The 17946-nt window shown below is 38.1% G+C and overlaps 4 protein-coding genes and 1 long non-coding RNA gene across 5 annotated transcripts; 2 read left to right on the forward strand and 3 right to left on the reverse strand.

The window, feature by feature from the left end:
* Positions 1 to 660: 660 nt before the first annotated feature.
* LOC130500224 (uncharacterized) lies at positions 661 to 1489 on the reverse strand. Its single transcript, XM_056994986.1, has 3 exons — positions 1239 to 1489; positions 1064 to 1163; positions 661 to 672 (listed from the first exon to the last, which is right to left on the reverse strand). The coding sequence occupies exons 1-3, from the start codon at positions 1487 to 1489 to the stop codon at positions 661 to 663; spliced, it is 363 nt and encodes a 120-aa protein (XP_056850966.1).
* Positions 1490 to 9917: 8428 nt separating this feature from the next.
* Positions 9918 to 13160, reverse strand: LOC108837472 (pectin acetylesterase 10-like). Its single transcript, XM_056994063.1, has 12 exons — positions 12608 to 13160; positions 12262 to 12344; positions 12041 to 12170; positions 11878 to 11951; positions 11302 to 11388; positions 11096 to 11220; positions 10967 to 11027; positions 10834 to 10887; positions 10687 to 10764; positions 10498 to 10603; positions 10255 to 10400; positions 9918 to 10160 (listed from the first exon to the last, which is right to left on the reverse strand). The coding sequence occupies exons 1-12, from the start codon at positions 12804 to 12806 to the stop codon at positions 10053 to 10055; spliced, it is 1251 nt and encodes a 416-aa protein (XP_056850043.1). The 5' UTR covers positions 12807 to 13160; the 3' UTR covers positions 9918 to 10052.
* Positions 13161 to 13425: 265 nt separating this feature from the next.
* Positions 13426 to 14375, forward strand: LOC130499837 (uncharacterized). The gene is made up of 3 exons (XR_008938700.1): positions 13426 to 13871; positions 13941 to 13991; positions 14097 to 14375. It is a non-coding gene; the product is annotated as an uncharacterized LOC130499837 (long non-coding RNA).
* A 255-nt stretch (positions 14376 to 14630) lies between these two features.
* On the forward strand, positions 14631 to 15554 carry LOC108827906 (probable germin-like protein subfamily 2 member 5). The gene is made up of 2 exons (XM_018601418.2): positions 14631 to 14818; positions 14896 to 15554. The coding sequence occupies exons 1-2, from the start codon at positions 14704 to 14706 to the stop codon at positions 15435 to 15437; spliced, it is 657 nt and encodes a 218-aa protein (XP_018456920.1). The 5' UTR covers positions 14631 to 14703; the 3' UTR covers positions 15438 to 15554.
* LOC130500269 (glutamate--tRNA ligase, cytoplasmic-like) lies at positions 15444 to 17946 on the reverse strand (the record flags this gene model as incomplete). Its single annotated transcript, XM_056995079.1, is given in 5 exon segments — positions 15444 to 15801; positions 15880 to 17426; positions 17527 to 17680; positions 17760 to 17862; positions 17927 to 17946. Coding segments are annotated over 5 exon segments (2049 nt in total), but the record flags the coding sequence as incomplete, so codon positions are not given.

Genomic DNA, 17946 nt, shown 5'->3' on the forward strand with positions numbered 1-17946 from the left:
AGGAACGCTTCCCTCGGTATATACCGAGGACATCTGTTCCTCGGAATATTCCGAAAATTAAATTTTTAAAAAAAAATTTTTTTTTTTAAAATAATATTTTTAAAATTTAAATTCGTAAATATAAAATTAAAATTTAAATTAAAAACATATTATTTAAAATTCAAAGTCATACAAACGAAAAGAAAACATTTAGAGTTTTTGAAATAAATTAAACTACGGGGTTTGGAAGTCCGGGTCTGGCATGTTCGGGAAGTCGACGTTGGCGTTCGGGTTCATGCTCCTCATCATCGCCATCATTTGCTCGTTCAGCTTCCTCTGTGCCTCCCAGCCCGCCTCTTGACTCGCCACCATGGACTCCAGCGCAGATATGCGAGCATCCTTGTCCCTCATCTGGCTCAGAAGGACTTCTTGATCAACATAGGACGGTGGTGGTGCAGAAGCAGACGGAACCGAGGGAGACCGACGAGCCAAACCGAACAAACGGCCCTTCTTCTTTGGAACCGACTGAAAAAGAAAGTGTAAATTTTTTAGTACAAGTTTAAATTATTACACATGATGACCAATAACTTACCTGATCGGCCCGAAAAGCAAGAATGAAAGGATCATAATATTGCAGCTTTCGTCTCGAATTAACTGATGTAACACCAAATGCATCTGTTCTCACACCTCGATCTGGAGTGATGTCGTGCCAATCACAATAGAAAACAGTACAGCGCAATCCAAGCAGGCCTAAATACTTGATTTCCAAAATCTCATGTATGTGTCCGTAGTATACATCATCTCCCGATGCAGAACAAACGCCAGCATCATAGGTCGTACGCGAACGTTTCGTCTTTTCAGTTGTGAATGCATATCCTCGAGTACAAAATCTCGGATATGACTTCACAACATAGTTTGGTCCAACCACCATCTCGCGTATCCAATCGTCAAATGTTTCACCTCTGGCCAAACCAGCAGACACCTATTAATAGCACATATATATGAGTATAAATATGTGATAAATATTTTTTAAATTTCTATAAATATGTGATAAATGATTTTTTAATTTGTTTAAGGCACTCACATAAGTAAACATCCATCCATCAAATTCTTTTTGCTTCATTTCTTCTAGTTCTGCCTCTGTAGCGTATCTATATTCGAACCGCTTTTCTGCCATGAAAATCCTGTGAAGACAAAAAATGTAATTAATTAAGATATAAATGTTAATTTGTTAAAATTTTGTAAGATAATAAACTTACCTCTCATATTGAAGAACATCTTCGCAGTTGGTGAGCAAATATGTTTGCAAATGACTGCGCTCCTGCTCAGTAAGTCGACGGTCCTTTGATTTTCCGCTAAGTCGTCCAACATCTGTGAAAATGTCAGGAACCGTAACATGGTATGTTGCCCGTTCGCCTCTATCATCATGCCGTGCAGGTCTTCTGTTTTTGGTCTGAACTTCTGCTGGAAAGTAGTACTCAGCAAAGTTTGAAATTTCTTCATTGATCATCTGTGCGACTATAAAACCTTCCACCCTACTTAGATTTTTCACCATCTTCTTCAAATGAAACATATACCGCTCATACAGATACATCCATCTATACTGCACAGGACCACCAAGTTCCAATTCTCTTGCCAGGTGAATAACAAGATGCTCCATAACATCAAAAAATGAGGGAGAAAATATCTTCTCAAGGTTGCACTATCACGGCTATGTTAGTCTTCAGATTTTCAATACCTTCAAGAGTCACTGATCTGGCGCATAAATCGCGGAAGAAAGCACTTATCCCTGCTATTGCTTCATGAACATTTCGTGGTAATAGTTCCTTGAAAGCAAACGGAAGTAAGCGCTGCATCAACACATGACAATCGTGACTTTTTAAACCAATAAACTTTCCTTCCTTTCTGTCGATACAGTTACGCAAATTAGATGCATAACCGTCTGGAAACTCCACATCGTTTGAAATCCAATCGAAGAACGCATTTTTTCCCTCTGCATCAAGTCGGTATATGGGAAAAGGAGCCCTACCATTCCCATCAACATGAAGTTCTGAACGATCACATATATCAACTAAATCCAGTCTTGACTTCAAATTATCCTTTGTTTTACCTTGAACGTTAAGGATCGTGTTCATGAGGTTGTCAAAAAAGTTCTTCTCAATATGCATGACATCTAAATTATGCCTTAGCAAATGATCCTCCCAGTATGGCAGATCCCAGAATATACTTTTTTGTGCCAGTTATGTAGGTTTCCAACAGCATCTACCGGAAAACGCGCATGTCCACCGATGTCTGGCGTCCTTTCTGCACCAAAATCTCTTAGTTGTGTCTTCAAACTTTGCCCACTAATTTCCGCAGGTGGACTGTCAAACACCTTCTTGTTCTTAGTAAACAAATTCCTACTCCTACGATATGGATGATCAGGTGGTAGGAATCTCCTGTGACAGTCAAACCAACACGTTTTCCTTCCGTGTTTTAGTTGGAAAGCATCAGTGTTATCTTGACAATATGGACATGATAGCCTTCCATGCGTTGTCCATCCAGATAACATACCATATGCTGGAAAATCACTTATTGTCCACATTAGTACTGCCCGCATTTGAAAGTTTTCTTTACACGAAATATCGTATGTTTCAGCACCTTGAGCCCATAGTTGTTGCAACTCATATATTAGTGGCCGAAGAAACACATCAAGTGATCTCTTAGGATGCTCTGGTCCGGGAACGAGAATGGAGAGAAACAAAAACTCTCGTCGCAAGCATAAGTTTGGGGGTAAGTTGTATGGTGTAACAATGACTGGCCATAGAGAATATTGTCTTCCACTCTTCCCATACGGGCTGAAACCATCAGTACATAATCCAAGGTAGACATTTCTTCTCTCATACGCAAAGTCGGGATACTTTGATTGGAAATGTTTCCACGCTTTTGCATCTGAAGGATGTCTAATCTCACCATCTGTTGAGTGCTCCGCATGCCATCTCATTCGTTGCGCTGTGCGTTCTGAAAGATACAACCTCTGCAACCTTTCCGTCAAAGGCAAATACCACATCCTTTTATATGGCACTGGAACTCTTCCACTAGTATCTTTATAACGAGGCTTCCCACAAAATTTGCATGTAGTCCGCTGATCATCCGCCCTCCAATAAATCATGCAGTTATCGCTGCATACATCTATTACCTGATAAGATAAACCAACCCCAGCTACGAGTTTTTGAACCTCGTAGTATGAACCTGGAGCTACATTATCCTCAGGTAGAATACCTTTAACAAAATTAGCTATCGCATCCATACAGTCTTCAGCCAAGTTATAATCTGTTTTAATGCCCATCAGTCTCATAGCAGATGATAAAGCTGAATGACCATCTCTGCAACCTTCGTACAATGGTTGCTTTCCAGCATCCAACATTTCATAAAATCTCCTAGCTTCTGCATTGGGTAAATCTTCCCTTCTAAAATGATCATTTATCATCTGCTCAGTACCTACACCATAATCTACATCCGCCCTAATTGGTTCTTCTAATCTAACCGCCGGCTGAGGTTCGCTAGTACTACCAAGTTCATAATCAGTTTCCCCATGATGATACCAAATTTTGTAACTTCGTGTAAACCCACTCAATAATAGATGAGTCCAAACATCCCACTCTTTAATAACTTTTCTATTTTTACAATTAGAGCAAGGACATCTTAACTTACCTGTTTCTGCTTCCGGTTGTTTGCGAGCTACCCTCATGAACTCGATTATACCTTGATTGTATTCTTCCGTAAGCAATCTCGTGTCCGGATCCAAATGAGGTCGATCCATCCAAGAACGAAAATAATTTGAAGAAGACATATTTTTTTGGAATCAAATTCGTGAGACTAGGAGAGAAGAAGAAAAGAAATGGAGTGAATGAAGAGGAAGAGGGGTGGCTGTATTTATAGAAGAAATCCTCCCGGCATACTGAGGAAATATCGAGGAAATTTCGAGGGAAACAGACATTTCCTCGAAATTTCCTCGAAATTGTTTAAATCCCCCAACGGCTCTCCCAACGGCTCTCTAACGGCTACAAGATGTCGTCGAAATATTAGAAATATCCGTCGATTTTTTCCGACGACCCTGGTTTCCTCGGTATCCCCTCGAAAATTACAGAGGAAGTTGGTGTTCCTCGAAATTTCCTCAAAAAATAGTGAGGAAATTTCGAGGAAACCCCATTTCTTGGTTTCCTCGGTATTTCCTCGATATTCTGTCCGAAATTTCCGAGGAACTCATTTTCCCTCGGTATTTCCCTCAGAATCTGCGTGTTTTCTTGTAGTGATTTGAGATTTATTATTAGTTAAGGAAAAATACTCTAACCAAATTTAAATTGTAAGATTATAATGTAAATATGAACAACGATGGGAATTTTAACATGCTTTTAGCCTTTAATGAATATGATGGTCATGATCATGGACTTATTATTGGATATGTGAATATCGACCCAAAAGATGTGACACATGTGAGCAATTATATAGTTTTTTGTAAGCCAAAATCAAAAGAAGAGATGAAAGTAAATTGCATATATTGTCGGCTATTATTAGATAGGCTTGTTGATGTGTATATATGCATGGCTTCCCTTTCTATGATTAGTTGATAAGAAATACCTGTATTTTCGGTCCCACTCTATAAACTATTCAAAATTTTGATGCTATCTTTTAATTCCAATTTATTAATGATTTTGCCATCAATGAATCAATAATTTTTTGTGAAAAATTATTGATGTATTTCTATTTTTTCTTTGATATTTTAGTAAGAATTCAGTGATCTTGCACGGAAATTATCATTTACAATATTTTATATATTTTTCTTATATGAAAAGAGACGAGCATATGTTATACAAAGCCAAAAATTATAATAAACTTAATATTTCCTCCAGTGACTGATTTTTGAATCTATATATATAAAAAAGAGTTGAATCTCTCCTGCTGACACATCAGCGTCCACGTCATAAATTAGAAGTCTCACGAGTTGACACATCTGATATGCACCGTATCACTTAAACTTTGTTCTCTCGAAATGGGCTTCGCAGTGGACTTCGTCCAGCGCAAATAAAATGCTCTTCGGCACTAGGTCCATCGACACTGTTCTACGGAATCCCTAAACAGATGTTCTCCTTCGTGTTCTTCGTCTGTTTTCATTTGGCCCTGAGACTTTCTAGATTCTGTAATGGTGTTTGTGGTTTAATCTTAAATTGTCTTTATTCTCCATCCCACTACGAATCAACCTATTTGCGCTCTTCGTCTGCTAGATCCTTATATATATAAACCTTCGATGCGTCGTTTCCGGCAAAATCTATAATCTTCCGGAGATCGCGATCTCTTCATCTCTCTGAAAAAGGCAGCGTCTTGTGGGGTTAGCAAGCTATTCGTCGGCGAGCAGGTGAGGCCAGCGACCATTGGCATTACCCGGAGCAACCACAACTTCAAGTTTTCTGACTATACAATGTCTATACGCTTATGGGTATTTTCAAACCTTGGATATATTATCAAATATATAAGATACTCCAATTTTTCTTTTTCTTTTCCAGCTTTAAAATACTCCAAATTTTGTGAGGTTCATAATCCGTTTGTGAAATATAATTATTTATTTTATAGTTATAGTTTAACTTGCAAATGTATGATTATAAATACAAACAAAAGTAATTTAAAAATATATATTATATTTTAACTATGTTTTCGCAAATGAAATTTCTATAAGTTCTATATGTATTAATGCTTTTAAAAATATTAATAAACTTTAATATAAATATAAATCACTGTTATAGAATAACTTACAAAATCCAATCAAATGACATAGAAGATTAATCTTATTTCTTCTAAGAATAGGAATAGATGAAGTAGAATAAAAAAACTTATATGATGTATAAATCTTTATAATTACACATTGTGAATGATATAGATGATATAAAAGGGAAAAACATTGACAATACAAGTTAGATCAAATATAAATAAACAAATAAAACATATTTGGATATTCTCATTTCTAAAATAAAACTATACTGTATAGGAAAATTGGTCAATTGTAATAAAATTATGTTTTCATCAAACTAAAAACCCACAACAAAAAATATAAATAATAATTATAATAGTATGGTCTCACAACATATACATCAAATAAAAATTAGAACACATCACATTAAAATAAGTATATATTAAATGTTAAACAAAATAAAAATAGACATTTTAAACTAAATATTTATAGTATACATATATAGATATAATTATGTTTAAATATTTTAAAAATATATAACTGGTCCGGATCCGGATATACATGCCTAAAATTTCAGTATCCAGATCTTAATGTTTTTAATTTGTATATTAGCCGTTGAAATTATTTTATAGTTCACATCCCGCCCTAGGGGTGGGCACTTTGCCCGATACCCGAAGTGGCACCCGAACCCGACCCAAAAAACCCGAACCGAAATCCAAACCGAAGTAGCAAAATACCCGAACGGGTATTGAATTATGAGAGATTGGATATCCGAACCCGAACGGGTAATACCCGAACCCGAATGGATATCCGAAAATAACCGAACTTATGTACTATTAACCATATATTCATAGTTTACTTCTCTAATTTTATTCAAAATACTTATATTAATTATACATATGGTTTAAAATTAGATAATATACATATAATTGCAAGAAAAGTGATTTTTTGCTCACTTAAAATGCTTAAAATGCATGTCCAAATTTTAGTTTCATGCATTAACAAAAGCTACAGCTAAAATTTTAAAACAATAATCAAATTAGTGTATTTTATTTTTAAGATTTTATCTTCAAATCATTCAATGTATTAAAAATAAAATATCAGTTAAGTAAAATTTATATTTTTTAAAAGAAAAAAACTTGAGAAATGAAAAAGTTAATTTTTTTTTGCAAAATCTAATATCCGAAAACCCGACCCGAAATAACCGAATCCGAACTAAAAATACCCGAACCCGACCCGAAGTACAGAAATACCCGAACGGGTTTTATACTCCTATACCGCAATACCCGAAAATCCGAAATACCCGATCCGAACCCGAACGGATATCCGAACGCCCACCCCTATCCCGCCCGTAGGGCGGGCCGACCCGTGAGAAGATAAATACAAAGCATCGCTAGAATTTTCAAAAGCAAACGTGTATGAGTTGATCGTTTGCATTCTCAAGACAGGAAGTATTTTTTTTTTATGTTTACACCTTATAATTTGCATGTGAGCCAAAATAATTGAGGTCCTACTTCAATCATAACTTTCATTTCTATATTACAATCACAAAATATCACTATATGTATACTAAAGGGTATATACATGTCTAATATTTTAAATGATTTTGAAATTAATTAAATGTTAAGCGTTTTAGGGTGAATTAGAAAATTAATTATAATTTTAAATAATAAATTATCTTTAAAATTATGATATGTACACACATATATATTGACATATTGTTAATCAAGAATCTTGACTATAACATTTAAAACTACAAGTTTATTAAATTTAGTAATTATATTTTTCTAACAAAATAAAATTCAAAATATATTAAAAATCACAGGTTTTATAATGCTAAAACATAAAAAAAAATTAAACAACTTTTGTCATTTTAATACAAAGCACTTTAAAATCAAATTAAATGAATATTGGATCATTGCTGTTTTTAAGTTTCTCAACGTGTCTTTAGAATTTTTTCTTTTAAAAAGCATTTTATAAAAGTAAAATTTCCCCTTTTATAAATATGTATAGAGTATTTTTGTATCAGATTTTTCTAAAACGATGGTTGTCGTTTTAATGGCCATAACGATAACGTAAACAAAAGGCCTAGCTTATTGATGAAGACAACGATGTAGCGGTCTCGAGGCAATATTATAAAGCTCCACTATCAACCAATCATGGCCATGGGAACCTATTATTTAAAACGTGAAATTACTGTTCTCGTGTAACATTTTCTGCTAAAACAATGATCCAGTTGAATTTTTCAAATGTGTATGGCCCCGTGTTGGCTTTCGACACCTCGTCTCACTGACTTGAGTCTGACCAGTTTCTTTTTTCTTTCTCAAATGAGTGTTACCTGGTTATGTCACCTAAAATACGTTTAAAACAAATTTATCATTTATCACGGGCGTGCCACCCACGCGCCCTATCATATTCTCTCTCAAACCCTTAATCTCGAGCCGCCGCCGTCGTCTTCCAGTCGCCTCTCCGGCGCCTCTTGGCGTTGTGAGAGGGCCACCAATCGCTCCCGTAAGTCCATCTCCTTCCCCGTCATGGGTCAGGTCAGTGAATCAGCGCTCTGTTTCTGGTCTTGGTTGGTACGCTCCGCCGTTTCGGTTGGCGGACTCACCGCGCTGAGAGAGCTCAGATGCTGGTCTTCTAGCGACGGTCCGGTATCTTCGAAGCCTCTCCTCGCCGGATCTTGCGCCGCCTCTCACGACCACCGCAAAACCCTAACGGTTAGGATCTAAATGTCGCTGAGAAATTGGTCTCATCTGTCAAGGGTTACTCGGGATGTGCTTCACCACGAGCTTGTGGTCTCGGGGCTGCAGACTCAGGGTTAGTGACGGCCTGTTCGTCTCTCCATGGGTAAAGCTTAGGTGCTTGCCATTGAGTGTAGCTTTAATTAGCTCCTCGCCCCTCCTTTGTGTCAGATTTGGTGCTGCTTGTTGGTCTGGGTTGTTTGTAGGTTCAGCTGATTTTGGTAGTGGAGGTGGAGGCTCTTCGTTTACTTGGTGTTGGGGGTTCGCTTTGCTCCTAGAGGAGGTAGTAAGGCTCGGGAGTGGTGATGCTGCCCCTTCGCTTCACCGGCTTAGAGGACGAGCGCGGTTGAGTAAGTTGAGCGCTATTAAGCTCCTGTGGTTTAGTGTTGTCCTGTCTTTCGTCAGATCTTGGCTTAGACCGTGTCCCAGCTCAGACCTTGAGGGCAGTCCTTGAGCGGGCTTGTGTTTGCTCTTGAGAAATGTCAAATTGTTCAGGCAGCATTGATGAATCAGCTTCTAGTGAAGTGTTGCGCTTTCTCGATCCCTAGTCTTCGGTCCTCTCCTTTTAATCTTCTCTCGGCTCGACTTCTCACTCGGACTTCTCAAGATTGTATCATTACTTTGGTCCTGTTCGCTCACGCTGAACGGCTTAAGTATGATTGTCTTTTGTTTCCATGTTTTTTCTCTTTTTTGCCGTGGAAACAAATCTTAGGTTTTCTTGTTGTTAATCACATCTTGTAAAACCTCAATTTTCATTTTGAAATGATATTTACAATTTAGCAAAAAAAAAATACGTTTAAAGAATAGTGTACTGTCCATTTTAAAGCTCATCGATTTTTTAGTTAAATCACTTGAACAAAGAGGCTAGTCTTAAAATCAAGCTTCTTAACTAGTAATATGTACTATCGTCATAGCGGTTGGGTTTGGCCGCTGTGCAGACCACTATGGTGGCCTTGTCATAGCGGCCGCGGTTTGGCTACTATACAAACTGCTGTGCCTTCTGTTTTTTCTCCAAGTCGCCATACCCCTTTCTTTGTTCAGTTTTGAGTTCTAAACCATTCTATATATTTAAGTACTCCTAAACCTGTTTTCCATTAAAATATGATGCAAACTCTTAGAGATTCAAAATGCCAACTGAAAGAGCTAAAACATGATATAAAAAACGGTTAAAATAGCTAAAAACACTAGATTTCATATACAATTTCAGGAATGTGTTTGAGAATTGTAGAGACGAATAAAAAAGAAACTGGCTGAAATAACTGAACTTGGATTTTAGTCAAATACTTAAACTATTCTGGACTTGGATTGCTTGATTTATTTAGACCAGTCTTGACAATTCTCAAACACATTCATGAACTTGTATTTGAATGGGTGACAATAATACACACCACTAGTTTAGAAACTTGAGTTTGGGGCTAGCCTCTTTTCTTTTTAAAGCATTTTCAGACTTGCCTTCAAGCTCAAGCAAATGTTAAATGTGGTCAGAAAATATATTTTTCAGTATATTATTCAGAATCGGAAACAGAACCATTGAAGTAAATGAATACAAAAGGATCACTAAGATATGAAAGGAAAAGAAAGTATGAGAAGATCATTCATTTCATTCATCTGAAGACAAGATTGTGGCAGCTCCTATCACACGGGTATGGACAATCTATTAGCTTCACTTCTGCTCTATCAAAATACCAATCTCCAACCGCTACCGCCACCGCCTAACCTCAGTTTCAACAAAGAATAAATGACTTGAGAAATGTAAACGTAAACGCATAACTTCACAAGGCAAAATGCACAGGAAGTGCTTTTTACCTTCTTGTTGATAACAGGAGAATCATCAGCGAACCAAGTGTCTTGCTTTTCGGTTTGGCAATGAGCAAAACATGAGTTTATAAACAAACCGTTCTTTTTTGAATTTGAGAATCCACTCACAGCTCTCAGCATCTGATCTCTAAACCCTGTTTAAAGAAAAAAAAATACATAACTAAGAGTGGTGAGAGGTCGTGTCATTTCATTTTAAAAGTAAGTTGGGAAATTTTCAGATGATGGTTCGACCTTGCAAGAACAGTATCTGTGCTGGAGTGCATCTTCCATGGTTTAATCTGCACTCATGCCAGTAACCACTAGGATCTGCACTTGGTGGAGCAAGACTGCTTTGAATCTGTTAAAACAAATCAGTCAAAATTAAAACACACACACACATACATAAATGGTTACTTTCACATGAAGAACAAGAAATGTCACCTGCCAAATATCATAAGCTGCATTGACTATAAATAGAGGGGTTTTCATCTCACTGATCAAGTTTTGAGGGAAGAAACACTGTCACCAAGAGATAAAACATGTTAGCTTTTGAGCTTTATATACAACAGAGAAGTAATAAGAGCTTACAGAAGTTGGGTTGAGATGGTCTGTGCACATATGTGGCAGATTGTTCCTCACTCCCTGCAAGATTCATTACTTTATTAAAGTAAACATCATTTTATGAAGTTTCTAATATGAAGATGAGGTAAGAACAACACACCTGCAACTGCACTACGCCGTTATATAGATTCCTAATGGTGTGGCCACCGGACACATCAGGCCTTTAATCATGGAAATACAAACGGTTCAGTAACAGATACGCAGCTGACTTTGAGAAGAAGTAACTTACGTGTCCAAGAAGAAGCCTGCATCGCTTAAGCACTTGACTTTGGTAGTTCCTGAAAACAAGTTACTGAATTCATCACAGCGTAAAATCACTGCTAGACCACCTGCAGAGCATCCAGATAGAAGTGCCTGAAGAGTATTAAGCAAGTTAAGAACAATGTAAAGACAAAGACTATAAAGCAAAGGAAGGACAAAAGTGAACATATATACCTGTTTGGCATTTTGCATTCCCTTTGCCTTCAAATCATCCATTGCTACTCTCCATATCCTCTCTCCTCTAAACTGAAGCCCTGCAGCCTGAAAAGATTTACATTTTAAAACAGAGAAAAAATATCTCAAATAGCATTAAATTCATGTTTTTGACAAAATTAGCACACACAAATTTCTCGAAAGAGCATTTAGTTATATTAGAGTTCATGGTTTATTGATTAGAGTTTAGGAGTTAGAGTTTTTTTTTTTTGTCATTGAATAATTCAAGTTGGGAACTTCCCAAATGTTGTGGCCAAAATGTGCCGAAAGAAACAAAAAACAGAAACAAACAAGGTGGAAACCAGTAGGCCCGGACAAAAGTAAAGTCCCAAACCGTTGGGAGAAAGAAAAAGAAAAAACAAACTGAGCAAGCCTTGAAGCTCAAGAAAAAACAAACTAAGCAAGCCTTGTCAAATGAGTGCTATTTTGGGAATATGCACCTTTAGGTGCTATTTTCGGATAAATTAAAAGAAAGTGCTATTTTGAACATTTGCCCTAAAGAGAATGAAATGTATGATCTCTAAGACAAAGCTCAACCTTGTTCTGACTATCACCACTGAAGGAACCACCATCACAGTAACGAAGCTTAACTCTATTCCAGTTGAAAAAATCTGAATGAAATATTACCAAAAGAAGTTAAAATAGTATAGTTGTTTCTTCAAGATCTTTACTGATTATAGAAAGCATGAAGACAAAGAACCTGGATTTTCTTGAGCTTTATTGCTAAGTATGCCTGTAAACTGAATCTGTTTCTCCATATAGTTAGAGGATCCACGACTACTTTTCTTTCGGTATACACAGTTCCTAATATTGTCACACCATCCTCCTCCCTTTTCCCACATTTTTTCAATATCAACAATTCAACACACATTTAAAAAATGAAAATGTATGATCTCTATAGAACTCTTTTTTTTTGCTAACCTCTAATTGAATTAACCAGCTATTGGCTCCTGATCCATGTCCACGGTGTAAATGATATCCAGGCAATGTTCCATCCAAACAAACTATAATCAAAGATTCAAACAAGATCACATATAGATTCCAAACACTGTTCTGTTTCTAGGATATAATATTTGATGTAATGCAAAACCATTTTTGCAAAACCAGAAAGCAACTTACTGTAAAATGCAACTAACCATCTTAGACATTCAGCAAAACCATTTTGTGTAAATGAACGGAAGTAAAGCAGAGAGAGAGAGAGAGAGAGAGAGAGAGAGAGAGAGAGAGAGAGAGAGAGAGAGAGAGAGAGAGAGGAAGTAAGAAGTACCAGCTTCTTTGGCATCAGCTCCTCTGATAAGTGTGAGGCCGACCATCAATGGGTTGAAACTGGAGATAGATTTGGAGAAACCATACTCTACCTCCTCAATGTGATCAGACTCTGTGACATTGAACTCCAAATACCCATTTGCCTCAGTAACAAGAATCAGTACTGTGACCACAAAACTCAACAAGAAAAGCTTCCTCATTGTCTCTTACTCTGTTCTTTCTTAGAGTAAGAAACGCTTAAGAGTGGGGAAAAAAGGAAGAGACTTTAAAAGGATTTCAGACAAAAGGCAAGAACTTGCATGTGTTGTACTGAAAGAATCAAACTCTGTTTCAGCTTTTAATAAGAAAGAGACAGGACAGAGCAGTGGAGAAGTGAGTGTGAAGAAGACTGTTTTAAGAAAAAAGAACGAAAAGAAGAAAAGATTTCAAGGCTGGATTCACGTTTGGAATCTCAGTACACCTTAGTTTTTCTTAATTAGTTGATTATCCTAATATAAAGTTATATGATTAGTAATCCTAATGAAGACACGGAAACTATCTTTTTTTTACTAGATGTTGATTCATACTTGTAACACACATCATTAAACAAAACAGAAACCATACAAACATATAGTATAAGTATACTCACTAATTTACTCAATTAATAGCTTTAAACACAAACCTAATCAATCTGTCTTAATGGTTTTAATCATGGCCGGTAATTACGGAATTGGTAATCATGTAACGCCGTTTATCAACGTTGTTCTTTAAAATTTCAAACATAATAATAGCATTGTTTTGCTTGAGTCTGAAGTAATCAAAGATGTTACTGGTGAGGGGTTTTAGTATGTCTTATTAGTTGGGCTAAATTATCATAAAATAAACTGAGGACTAAAGCCCATGGACGTAAACAGCTTGATGACCTCTTTTGAGTGAACAGAGAGCTGGGACTGAAATGCTCACCAATGAAGCTGGTGAAGTCACTAAGGTTACTCTTTCTTTCTCTGTTTCCACATTTATATCTATCTCTCTCTTTCTTTGTGAGTTCTAATGTTACGTTTGTTTTTTTTGTGTGCATGTAGCCGTTTACGAGGGATGTTTAATCGTACCATTCGTCTTCTCGAAGCTGGAATCAATTCAAGCCTGTGTAATGTTCTTCTTCTTCCACATTACTTTCTCTGTGGTGGTTTACTTTTTACTATTACTTTTTCTTCAGAATGTTTTTGTTACAGCTATGTCTTTGATGGGAATCCCCGGGAGTTAAAGAGGCAAGAACTGGCTAAACGGTAAGACTTAGTTTCTTGAATGATGCTCAAACTGTTTCTTGAGAGACTGATGCGTTTTTGTACATACAGGCCACTTCTGAAGCAGGAGCGCAATGTGCTGCACTCTGCAAATCAGGAAAGGTCCGTATTCTATTTTTCTGTTCTCTATTCAGGTGCGTCTAAGTGGAGGTTTTACAAGGTATATCAGCTGCAATGTTTCCTTATGATATGCTTCTATCTGTTTAGGTGTATGGTGTGGCTTCCGAAGATATGGGATTCCTTTAACTTTTGGGGCTCCTAAGTTTCTTTGCCACCTCATGGATCCTACTAGCTCCAGAAAGATCCCTGTCATGGAATTTGTTTTTGCTTTTATGCTTATCTCGGTTTCCTTGTTAGTCTCTCTTTTCTCAGTGGTAGAAAATTCAGTCAGGTCTGTACTTCATTTGCATCCTATGGTTCATGTGAAGGTGCTTCTGTCTGTATTTGTGTACTAATATCAGAATCTTAATGTGATGTAAAAGCAAGGTTCCATGTTAACTTATGTTAATTGCCAGGAAGATAAGTTATTTTAGATCTCTAACAGATGTTTAAGCTTAGATGTCTTTGTTCTCCAATAAACGTTAATCACAACCTCTCTAAATATTAACTAATCAATGAACCAAATCTTGTCTAAATTAAGGCCTAACCACTCCTTCAAAGTTAGCCTAAAAATAAACCTCTAAAAAGCCTATCAATATTTTATAAGAACATCCAATTTTAAAGCTTCTCCATTCATTCATTCATTCATTCATTCTTTTGTTATAAATTCATCACAAAAACTCTTTTCAGAAGATAAGCAATAACAACAAGAACAATGGCGTCTACAGCTAGCCATCTTGTTGTTGTTGTCACCATGTTGGTCTCAGCCATGGCCGTAGTAGCAGAATCCAACACGCTTCAAGATTTTTGTGTTGCTGATTTGTCCAATGGTAAATAACTTTTACTAATGTTTTTTTTTTTAAATATCCTAATTTTTATAACATTTCTTCTATCTTGACAAATGAAGCTGTCAAGGTCAACGGCTACACATGCAAGGACTCAACACAAGTAACACCTGAAGACTTCTACTTCCAAGGCTTAGCCACAGCCAAAAACGCTGCAAACTCCTCCACAGGAGCCATTGTAACCGGAGCCACCGTGGAGAAGCTACCAGGACTCAACACTCTCGGCCTCTCCATGTCCCGCATAGACTACGCACCAAACGGCCTAAACCCACCCCACGTTCACCCACGTGCCTCCGAGGTCATCTTTGTCCTAGAAGGTCAGCTCTACGTCGGCTTCGTGACAACCGCTGGAAAACTCGTAGCTAAATACATCAACAAAGGAGATATGTTCGTTTTCCCCAAAGGGCTTCTCCATTTCCAGAAGAACATTGCTGGATCAGCTCCAGCTTCTGTGCTAGCAGCTTTTGATAGCCAGTTGCCTGGAACGCAGTCGCTCGTGGCAACTCTCTTTGGAGCTCTTCCTGACAACATTCTCGTTGAGTCGTTCAAGATCAAACCCAAACAGGTTAAGACAATCAAGGCCAGATACCAACCAAAGAAATGAGGAGAGAAATAAACATAATCTTTGTCTTCCTTTTTGAGCTCTAATTGTAAAACATTAAGAAAAGATTTAAAGTCTGGAAACATTTTTAAAACAAAAATCAATGAAAAGAGTTTGTTCTTGTTGTGCGTTCTCATTCTTTTCACTTAGCCGTTAATGGTTGGTGTTGCCTTCCATCTGGAATTGAGAATAAGACAATGGGCTTGGATGGTTTCACAAAAGGAACATCACATCTGTAATAGCCTTTCCTCTCAAGCTGAATCACATCTCCACTCTTCAGACTCCTCATATTCGAATCACCAAGTGCTAATGTTTCCTTCTTCGTGTAAGGATTCACAAATGTAGCAACCTCATCATCTTCCTCCAGCTGTGTTTGCAGCAAACAAAACAATATCAGTGATTCTGAGAGAAATAAATGTAGAAATAGGCATCAACTGATACTTACCTTCTTCTTGGTGATTAAGTAATCAAAATCTGTTAATGTAAGCTTGACCAACTCATTAATCTCAGGCAGCCAAGTGAGCTTCAGCTTTGTAGTCTTCACAGATCCTTGGAGATTCAAGACGCCAGATAACGCAGTGACACGACCCTCCTCGTCTTTAGTAACCTCTTTCACAATAGCATTTCCCCAATCCATCAGAGTCACTTCCTCACCAACAGAGATAACACTCGCATCAGCTCCTTCCAACCATATCCTCTTGGTGAACGTGGTAGCCTTCTCTCCAGCACCTTCAAACTTCTTGTGCTTCGGTATCAAACGAACAAACGGCTCATCAGGACCATCACTCAACGTCAACAGCACACTCCTCTCTTCAACCACAGCCGTATGTCTAGGACACACAGGATCGATTATCTTCTTGTTAATAGACCAGAGCTTGTCCCACTCCATCAAGTTCAGATTCTTGGAAGCACCCTGCTCGAGAATGAACTGAATCAGAGCCTCTATCTTCAAACCTCTACGGACAATGCCTTGGACCGTAGGGAAGCGTGGATCATCCCAACCTCCGACCAAACCCTGCTGAACAAACCAGAGAAGCTTCCTCTTACTCAAAAGAGTGTAAACAAGATTCAACCTACTGAACTCATAAATCTCAACCCTCCTCAACCCCATGTCCTCCAGAACCTTATAGTACTGAGCATTCCGGTCGTGATACTCACTAGACCTAAGAGCATGCGTTATACCTTCGATAGAATCAACAAACGGGCAAGCAAAGTCATACGTTGGATATATCTTATACTTGTTCCCAATACGGTGATGTGGCATAGGGTTGCATCTGTAGTAAACAGGGTCACGCATAGCTTTGTTAGGATCTTGCATGTCTAACTTGCCACGGACGCAGCACTGCAAGCCTCTCACACTTCCTTCAATCATCTCCTTCCATAGGTTGAGATTCTCCTCAACGCTATGGCTCCTACACTTGGAATCAATCCCATCCATCCTCTCTTTCTGCATCTGCTCCCTCGGCGTGTCGTCCACGTAAGCCTTCCCCTCACGCATCAGCTTCTCCGCCATGCTCATGAGTTCAGAGAAATAATCAGAAGTGTAGGTCACTCTCTCATACTTGATCCCCAAGGTACCGATATCCTTGACGAGGTTGTCGACGAACTCGTTGCTCTCTTTAGCAGGGTTAGTGTCGTCGAAACGCACGATCACTTCCCCTCGGTACCTCTCGGCGAAGTACTTGTTCAGCAAGGCTGCTTTCGCGTGTCCGATGTGGAGATAACCGCTCGGTTCGGGAGCGAACCGGAGCCTGACCTTTCCCATTACTGCACCAGGCAAGTCCACTTCAGGTTTACCTCCTTTATCATTATTATTAGCATCTGCTTGTTTTGATGATGCAGTAGCAACAGGCTTCCCTGAGACTTTCTTCACGGTATACGCTGCTACCTTGCTGAGAGGCTCGGCGTATTCGAGCGATATCGAGTTGAACCATCTAACGAGGTTCTGATACTTTTTGGATTTCCTCAAACTCTCCCATCTTGGACCGGATCCTAATGATAACAAATGTGTTAAAAGACAACACATCGAAACTAACATTGGGTCTGTAACTAATGAGAGCATTGTTCAGACAGTAATGAACATTTCTTTTACCAGAAAGAGCAGACCAAACGGCAACATCGGCAATGGTAAGAGAGTAGCCGACAAGAAAGGTGGAACTCTGAAGGTAGTTATCAACGCGAGAGCAAGCATTCTCGAACTCTGAGCCAGAGGAGAAGACAGAAGCGTAATCTAACCACTCATCAATCTAATAAACAAAGGCAGAGACTTTACATGAGAGAAGATTCGTGGTGTATACGACGTAGATAAAAAGGTTGAGACTTTACCTGAGAAGATTCAAAGGCATCGCGGCCGTAGAAGTCAGGAAGAAGCGAGGGAGCTGATCGAGCAACGTAGCGGAGAAGAACGGGAGTCCCACTCAGTTTCCTCCTGAAATTAAGACAAGGTTTTTAGTTTCACAGAGAGAGAGAGAGTGCAAACGAGAGGAAAGTACCCGTCGGAGAATACGAGAGT

This window comes from Raphanus sativus, chromosome 9 (genome assembly GCF_000801105.2).
Source record: "Raphanus sativus cultivar WK10039 chromosome 9, ASM80110v3, whole genome shotgun sequence".
Lineage (NCBI taxonomy): Eukaryota > Viridiplantae > Streptophyta > Magnoliopsida > Brassicales > Brassicaceae > Raphanus > Raphanus sativus.